Consider the following 10,000-nt stretch of genomic DNA (forward strand, 5'->3'; position numbering starts at 1 on the left):
GGCTTGGTAAGCTTGGTCCTGTCTCTCTCTCTCTTTCTCTCTCTCTCTCTCTCTCTTTCTCTCTCTCTCTTTCTCTCTTTGTCTCTCTCTTTCTCTCTCTCTCTCTCTCTCTTTCTTTCTTTCTTTCTTTCTCTCTTTCTCCCTTCCTCTTTCACTTTTTAGCGGTCTTTTATGATTTTCAAATATTTCGCATAAGTTAAGTAACAGAAGGGTTCCAGGGTTAAAAGGGTTTAGGGAAGAATTACGTCGGAGTTTAATTAAAATTCGATTAAAAACACACGAACGATTGGAAGAGGCTCGGAAAGGGGGGAAAGGAGGAATTTACCTTGCTCCTCAAACCTGCGCTGGCACAGCGAACACTTAGAGTCCCCGAACTCATCGAACTCGTCCTCGTAGTCGATGATTTGTCCTTCAGCTGCAACAGAACAGCCCACACGATCTTCCTTCCTATTTACTCTTTTTTTTCCCTCACGCTCTCTCTCTCTCTCTCTCTCTCTCTCTCTCTCTCTCTCTCTCTCTATTTCCTTTCCTTCCTTCTTTCTTTTCTTTTCTTTTTTATTTATTTATTTATTTACTCTTTTTTTTTTTTTTTTTTTTTTTTTAATTTTAATTTTAATGTTAATGTTAACTTGTATTTTTTTATTCGCTCGTTCGGATCTTTTTTTTTTTTTTTTTTTTTTTTTGTTCACAGGAGGGACGGATAAATCTCGATGATATAATAATTAATCTTTTTGAACTTTTTGACATTTACTGTGTCATTAATGATCCGACGCGTCGTTTGATTTGATTTAAATGAAATGAATCTCAGTAGGAAATTAAATTTTTTTTTCTTTTCTTTTTTCTCTTTTATCTAACAATTTTTTTCAATATGTATATTAGCCGCGTGAGATATCGAAATTGGAAGAAAAAACTTTCGTAGGAAATAATTTTGAATAAGAATTATAGTTATAGCAAAGAGAGAAAGAGTTCATTCCAAAGATTTTTGTTATTTCTAAAAATGATTAGACGCGGTCTTTGATTCCTACAAAAAAAAAAAAAAAAAAAAAAAAGAAAAAAAGGAAAAAAAAATATATATATATAAACAGGTGACCAAAGAAAAAAAAGAATGTTTTCTTAAATTTTTTTTTTTCTTTTTCTTTTCTTTTTTCCTTTCTTTCCTTACTCTTTTGACTCGTAACTATATATCGCTTCAAGATCTATCCGTCCACCGAATCTTTTTATACACCATAGAAGCTTTTTTTATTATCGTCCCCGTTCTCGGCCTGGATATCGCCGTTGTAACTATAGATCGCACACCTATCTATTTTCGTACACACACAGTGGATATTGTTAACTAACTAGACCAAGCATATCCGTTTTCCGCCATGGTTGAATCCTTCAGGGTAAAGAAGGATCGGAGCAGTCCTATTTTTACACGCGAGCTTTTCTATTCTCCAAGGAAATCGGCCGAGGTTAGATATATTCTTGAAAGATTTCTCTTTGATGTAATTCCGTTTCAATGTTCTCGATAAGAAAGCGATAATAATAATAATAATAATAATAATAATAATAATAATAATAATAATGATAATAATAATAATAATAATAATAATAATAATGATAATAATAATAATAATAATGATAATAATAATAATAATAATAATAATAATAATAATAATAATAATAATAAAATATCCAACGATTGCCGATCGACGTATTTTTCTATTTTTTTTTTTGTTTCTTTCTTGTTTTTGTCCTTGCCGTTTCTTTTTTTCTTTCTTTCTTTCTTTGTCTTTTTTTTTTTTTTCCTTCCAAATATTTCCTATCGTGACGACGTTAACCGCAATATATACGTTAAAAAGTACACTTTTTTTCCCCCTAATTCTCAAAACAATCATTGCCGTTAAGTCTGTCAAATATTGACATTTGTAAAAAAAAAAAGAAATATAAGCTTTATACAAAGATTATTACTAGCAAAATTGCAATGTATATCAATAATTTCACTCAAGAGTGCTATCTACGATAAAATAAAATCGGTATTGCATACAATCGGTGTTGTTATTTATATGGTCGTTAAAATATCGTATCAATCGTTCATAAATATGGAAAAATTATTTCTTATTTTTTTCTTTTTTCTGTTCTTTTCATTTCTTTTCTTTATTTTTTTTTTTTCCTTCCTTTCAATCTCTCTCATAACTGTTGTCGTGATCGTCGTTGCTGTTACTATCGTTTTTATGATTCGATATTCACCGATACCAGGAGCAGTAGGTATGTAATACCTGTTAAGAAGGCAAGATCAAAAAAAAAAAAAAGAGAAGAAAAAAAAGAGAGAAGAAGAAAAAAAAACAAGAAAAGTAATAGTATTGGTAGTAGTAATATCTCAGTAATTAATAGCAGTATTGATAGTAGTAATAATAGTATCGAAATAATTAGAAAGGGAAAGGGAGAAAAATCGGCGTTATAATTAGGCGTTAAGAGATCGTTAAGGGTCGTAGAAGAAACTTCACCCCAAAAGCAAACCACGGCGGTTCGGTTGAAAAGCGAGACAGGAACCAAGGTTGCCAATATGCATTTTCTAGGGGAGCTATTTTTATTAGTATATCATTTCATATATATATATATATATATATACACATAATATATGTATATATATATATATATACATGTATATATTTCATATATATATATATATATATATATGAAGTATATACATATATAATTCTAATATATATCTAAACTCAGCTAAAGAACAAAATACAGATACAATCCAAATATAGAACATCGAACATCACCACTACGTTGCATGCATATTATGCAGATTATGCACTTTTCCTATTTCTCTCTTTCATTCTCACTTTCTCATTCTCTCTCTCTCTCTCTCTCTCTCTCGCTCTATTTTATGTCTCTCTCACCTTATCTCTCTCTCTCTCTCTCTTTCTCTCTTTGTCTCGAGTGTGTCATTCGTGTTGTGTTCTGTTTATAACAAGAAAAAGAGAAGAAAAGAAAAGAAAAGAAAAAAGAAAATAAAGAAAAAGAAAAAAAGAACAAAAGGGGATGAATTTTCGTTGAACAAATTTTCTACTCTGTTCGTTCGTATAAAAAATTTTTCATAATAATAAAAATTAATATTTTTTTCTTTTTCTTTTCTTTTTTTCTAAAACTCGAGAAGTATAAATTTTCGTATAATATATTCATCAATTAAAATAATTCGATTATATTTGGCGTTAACTTGAGAGATCATGTGTTACACGAAAAATTGTATTATGTATGTATATATGTATGTATGTATATATGTATGTATGTATGTATGTATGTATGTATGTATGTATGTATATATGTATGTATATATGTAAGTAGATGAGGGATTTGTGGGATGTCATTTTGTTGTATGTCATTTACTGGCTAAAGAAAGATCACCACCACCACCCCGCCAAAGGATCAAATCGAAGCAGTTTTTTTCTTGTGAAAAAGAAAAAAAATCGCAAAGAAAAAGTGCCAGTGAATTCGAGCTGTCAATTTTGATATATGTACATACATATATATGTATCGTAAATGTCTAATAATGTTCATGCATGAGAGCAATAACTTACCTTCTCTAATGAGAGAGGATATAAAAAAATATATATATATATATATATATATATATATATATATATATATATATATATATATGTATATAAAGAGAACAAAAATAAAAGAGAAATAAATAAATAAAAAACGAAACGAGATCGTCGATCATTTCTCACGATTTTTATATCTTCAATTTCGCCGATACTGTTCGAAGAGACGAAATCGAATCAAATCGAAATATTATCGTTGCTTCGTTGGCAAAGGGACAAACAATTTTTCTATTTCATTATTTCTTTTATTTTCTTTTTCCCTCTCATCGTCGAATCACATTTTATCGTCGACACAGACCGACTTAGAGTTTTCTTTCGGACGATCGATTTAACCATGTCGATTATTGCAAGTGCAACCATTGCATTTCATTCTTCTTCTTTTTCTCATTTTCTCATTTTCTTTTTTCTTTTTTTTTTTTTTTTCACTATTTTTTTCCCCTCATTTTCTTCTTTTTCTTTTTATTCAATTATAAAAAAGAGAGGAAGAATAAAAAAAAAAAAAAAAAAAAAAAAAAAAAAAAAAAAAAGAAAACACAAGAACAGTCAATATTCTCGATCAATGTCAGAGAGAAAATGAAATATGTATCAAAATAATAATTTACAATTATTTTAATGACATACGTTTCATTCGATTTCGTCTTTTCCAATTTACGAAAATACTTAGAACATACATATACATACTTAGGAGTTTGAAAAAAGAAAATTACATAGAATGTATCTTTATCGTCAGTTTCGTCGGTTGTTATTGTCGTCGTTTTCACTGTCCCCTTTTTATTGTCATTGATATTATAGTGTAGTATAGATGTATAATATTATATAGTCGCGGAAGTACAAAATTTGGAGATTCGAGCGACCGATCTGTCTAAAACATCGACTACCCATACTACAAAAGAAAATAATATAAAAACCATTGCGAGTGCGAGTGGTGTAAGCGATAATATTGGAAAATACAAAAATAAATGAAGGACAAAATAATTAATCATTTTTGGTGAGACCGGGCATGTTCAGTGCAATTGTGATATAAATATATATATACATGTATAAATATATATATATATACATATATATATATATATATGTATATATATATTACGTGATAAGCGCGTGTTGATCGTTTAATATATTAATAATCGTAGATGCAACGAAGTATATACCATATGTTGTCAATTTTTTTAATCGATTACATCGGAATAGATATATCTACATTGGAAACAAAAAAAAAAAAAAAAAAAAAAAAAAAAAAAGAAAAGAATAAATAAATAAATAAATAAAAATGTGAAAGGAAATGATTTCTAAGGAATGAATTTTTTATTTAATGGAAAATGAGATAAAATAAAATGGACTAAAGTAAAGAAAAAGAAATGAAAGTAATATAACGGAGGAAGGAGAGTGAGAACTCGAAATGTAAATAATAATAACAAACAATAACAATAACAATAATAATAACAACAACAACAATAATAATAATAATAATAATAATAATAATAATAATAATAATAATAATAATCATAATAATGACAAAAATAATAATAATAATAATAATAATAATAATAATAATAATAATAATAATAATAATAATAATAATAAAGATGATGATGATGATGATGATGATGATAATAATCGAAATAATAATAATAATTATTGGATTTGGTCAATCGCGATCGCAGATTATTATCTCTTTACTTTTTTCTTTCTTTCTTTTTCTTTTCTTATTTTTTTTTCTTGTTTCTTTCTTTTTCTTTTTTTCTTTCTTTTTTTTTTTTTTTTTTTTTTTTATGGGACTCACCTCGCCAGCTTACTTTAATCGGACACGTGATTGTCTGGTTCTTAATGAGGTAAGCGTTCAATGACGTCAGGCTCGGACTTTTTCGTAACGTACCCTCGTCGTTCTTCCAGACGTACGTGATTGCCGTCTGCTCGTACGATACTGCAAAAAAGAATGAGAACGAATTTGTATACAGGGTGTTCTGTGTAATGCTCGCCACGATTTTTTTTTATTTCTTTTTTTTTTTTTTTTTTTTTTTTTTTTACATCAATCAATCCACTCACTCTCTTTAGGGTGACAAATGAAAAAAGCTCGAAATCGATGGATAAAAAGAGAGAGAGAGAGAGAGAGAGAGAGAGAGAGAGAAAAAGAAAGAAAAAAGCAAAAGAAGCAAAAAGAAAAAAAAAATAAATATAAATGTAAATTACGTAAAACGTAGAGGTATTATTTTTGTCGATAAAAAAAAAAAAAAAAAAAAAAAAGAGAAAGTAAATCAAAGTCACCTTTATTATCCTTTCAAATGGCGTATCAGAAATTAAATCACATCTAAGTGATATTGTAATCAACATTGAGACTCAATTCAATGATGCATATATACAAAGAAGATACATTTCTACGATGATAAATTTATGAAAGAAAATTATTTTCACTGTAATAAGAATTTTTATCAAGGCGAACGTTTCGTTTATCCGAACTTATTCCCATTGGATTTTTATTTATGTGATTATATTTTGTAATCAATTGTTTAAGAAACGTCCGTGAACATTATTCAAGAAATTCGAAAATGAATAAAACGTGTCAGTCAACTTTGACTTCGATCTTTTATTGGAAAGAAAAAAAAAAAAAAAAGAAAAAAAAAAAAAAAGAAAAAAAAAAAAAAGAAAAAAAAAAAAAAGAAAAAAAAAATATCATTGCAATTTTTATTTTTCTAATTATTTCGACGATTGAGCGCACTGTGATGACTTTTTGTTCGAAGTGTTTTTTTTTTTTTTTTCTTTTTTTGATCTTAAAAATCGTGACGATCGTTAAACTGAACCCATCCTGTATCGTATATAGGAATATTTTTTTTTAACAATTAAGTCTTTTTTTAGATCAATAGATCGATCTGAATATGTATGCATAATGATATCTTATTTTGTTTTATTTTTGATTACTCACTGCTCTCGATAGCGAATGAACACAGTGGGTCGTCGAATGGGAAGATATTGAGTCTACCCTGGCAGGATAGGATTAGATGACGCCTGAAAATTATTTATTGCAATTAATTTTCAAATAATTTTTGGAGCTCTATTCATTATCTTAGATTATTATACATATATTTATCCTACACACACACACATATATATATATATATATATATATATATATATATATATATAGATTTGGCCAACGAACAACGAAGAAATATTTTTGTTAAATCGTAATAACGTTAATACTTTTTATTTGAACATACTTTTCCGCGAAAAAATCTTGAAAATTTTTTTATATTTTCGATAAAAAATTTCGATAAATTTTCAGTACAAATGTATTCGATAGAAGAAAAAAAGAAATATATATATATCAACGTTACTCATCAATTAATTCAGTATAATATTATTACATAAACGATATATCAAAATGATATATCATAAATTGATCAATTTAATATATTCGACAAGCTAGATAGAAAAATTTAATTGTATTATTTCTACGATTACAAAATCTCATTGGGAAATAAAATATTATTTATATATAATACATACATAGATGTCATTAAAAAATTATATATTCGATTAAACATTTTTATTAATTTGCAAATAAGGGAAACGTAATATTAAATAATTTTATATAATAAACGTAAGAATAATATTAACGTATCGTTTCTATCTCAAGCAATTCCCTTAACGCTTATTTCTGATTTTCATCGTTGATTTACATCGACGATGCATCAAGAACGTAACTTTCTAGGAAAACTTTCTAACGTGTGTCTGTGCTTTATGCGTATGCGTGTCCATGGGAAAATTTGTGAATGGGATTCTAGGATCTTCTCATAAATCGTAAAACGTGAAACTTTTTATGTAAAAAAAAAAAAAGGGGAAAAAAATGCAAAAAAGAAAAGAAAGAAAAAAAAAAGTCACATAATGAAGATTACAGATTCATTCATTTTATCCAAGTACATATATATACGTTGTACACGTAAATACACCATGTAAAGTTACATGGGCATATTTTTACTCGACGTTCGACAATTTTCGTTAATTATACTTTCAAAGTTTTAATCTAAATCGTTCGTATATCGTCTGAAATAAATGGCACGTGCGAAAGGAAGGAATAATCGTTTGTTACATAAACGTATCTTGTGGTTTACGTTACAAAGAAAAATAAACGGAGTATACCTGGCTATAAGTATATACATGTATATAATATATATATATATATATATATATATATATACACACACATATGAACGATTTCTATTGTTAGCAAAGCGTATTATAAGAAAATTGCTCGAGTATGTGTAAGATTACGTATACACATACGAGTGATAAGGGTCATTTATGGTATGTATATATTTATACCTACAGTTCTGGTCAAAAGTTTCGAATATTTCGTAGATTTTATTTCTTTTCTCTTTTTCGTTTTTTTTTCTTTCTTTCTTTTTAAATAAAATTCACAGCATAATTATTATTATTATAATTATTATTATTATTATTTTTTTTTTCTATACCAGAATAATGCATATAATCCTTTTTTTTTTTTTTTTATATAATTCACAATATTTATATATATAATTTATGCTGTGTACCAGTGTAATAATAATAATAATAATAATAATAATAATAATAATAATAATAATAGCAATAATTATTATTATTATTTCTTTTTTTTTTTCTTTTTTTAAATCAAACTAACAATATGTCGTATAGAATTTGTATCTCTTTATATAATTTGTATATTATCTTATAAAGTATGTTATTTTAGATATAATAAGTGAGAGATAGAATAGTGTACATTCGAAGGCTTTCGACAATGGTGTTCTTTTTTCTTCTCCTTCCTTATAGAAACGTAATTAAAAAAGAAAGGGAGAAAAAAGGAAAGATAAAAAAGGAAAGATAAAAATACCGCATAAGATAGTTGACGGTGCCATTGCGGTATATTCGCAGAGCGAAATGAACCGGTATAAGGGGATCCTTAAAATCGCCGTGCATTATAAAATACGTATCCGGCAGCCAGATTTTGTCGTAATGGTGAATCGCGTTAAGGAATTCGTATCGCGATCTGTTGCTATAACGCAACCGCGGATCGAACCACTGTTGCTGCAGCAAAAACTCCACTTCGTATTTCTGAAAAAGAAATATAGAAAAAAGGGGACGATTATTATCAATGAAAATATTCTTTTCCCAATTCTTTATTTCGATTATACCATCTCCTTGAATTTTTCAATCAAATTCTCGCTTGTATCGAGATCGTCCGTTTGAAATAATTTCGAAAGATTATCTTCTCTTCGAATTAATAATTCGGAACCTTTTCTTCTTCTTTTTTTCCCTTTTCTTATCTTTCTTTCTTTTCTCTTTCTTTTTTCTTTTTTTTTTTTTTTCTTTTTTTTTTTACTTCGACCGATCGAAAGAAATTAATCGACTAAAAGAACACAATTTCCCCTTTTCGATGATTTTAATAAATTATCCTTTTTCGATTTTTCAATTTAATTTGACGATCCCATTTACGCGATTTTTCTTATATTTTGATATTTATTTTATTCCTATGGGTTTTTATAAATCTTTACTTTTCTCTTTCTTTTTTCTTTTTTTCTCCTTTTTTTTTTTTATATTTTTTTTCCTTTACTATACAAATCACAGAAATATTTTTTTCTTTCTTTCTTTTTCTTTTTTTTTTTTTTTTTTTTTTTTGAAATCACTTTCGAAGAAGAATACCAATAATAATAATAATAATAATAATAATAATAATAATAAAAAGAAACAAAAGAAAGAGGAAAAATGAACGATTCGATCCTTCTTACTCTTTCTCTCTTTTATAGAAAATCTTCTTAATTCATTATATATTCACAGAACGGTCGGCCTTCGTCGTAGGCAATGGAAAAAAAGTACATGACTGTCGCGTTCTATAAAAGTTCACACGAGAAAAACTTCGCAACAAATAACGGCGCGCGAACTACTTACATACATACGTTCATGCAAGGCCACGCCCGAACATACTCTACTATAGTTCTACATAGTAGAACTATATCGCATGCAAAGAGAAAGCAATTTTTATTTTATGGACGTCCCACGCTCTATTTTCGTATCTCATCGAGCTCATCTTTCTCCGCGTAAAAAAAAAAAAAAAAAAAAAAAAAAAAAAAAAAAATAAAAAAAGAAAAACAAGAAAAAAAAGAAAAGAAAAGAAAAGGAAAGAAGAAAAAAAAACGTAAATAAATAAAATAAAGTACATCGGGTTGAGAGGATTGGCAACTTGGCTTGAAATTTTTCGATAAAAAAGAAAAAAAAAAAAAAGAAAAAAAAACAAAAAAGAGAGAAAAAAGAGATTTGTTTTAATGACAGTCTAATTTTCATATTAATGATACTAAATAAAAAGGAAAAAGAAGAAAAAAATATACAAAAGGAAAGGATGATTGCTTTGACACAACGGTAAAAAAAAA

The 10,000-nt window shown here is 27.3% G+C and overlaps 1 protein-coding gene across 1 annotated transcript in view; it reads right to left on the reverse strand.

Moving 5' to 3' along the window:
- The window catches only part of LOC124951729, a 70,598-nt gene that overhangs the window by 9,418 nt on the left and 51,180 nt on the right, over positions 1 to 10,000 (reverse strand). The window contains exons 8-11 of the mRNA XM_047500537.1: positions 8,467 to 8,687; positions 6,523 to 6,605; positions 5,386 to 5,526; positions 273 to 415 (exon numbers count right to left, since the gene is read on the reverse strand). Of these exons, the coding sequence (XP_047356493.1) occupies positions 273 to 415; positions 5,386 to 5,526; positions 6,523 to 6,605; positions 8,467 to 8,687 (588 nt within the window). The remainder of the gene's footprint in view (positions 1 to 272; positions 416 to 5,385; positions 5,527 to 6,522; positions 6,606 to 8,466; positions 8,688 to 10,000) is intronic.

This window comes from Vespa velutina, chromosome 9 (assembly GCF_912470025.1).
Source record: "Vespa velutina chromosome 9, iVesVel2.1, whole genome shotgun sequence".
Taxonomy (NCBI): domain Eukaryota; kingdom Metazoa; phylum Arthropoda; class Insecta; order Hymenoptera; family Vespidae; genus Vespa; species Vespa velutina.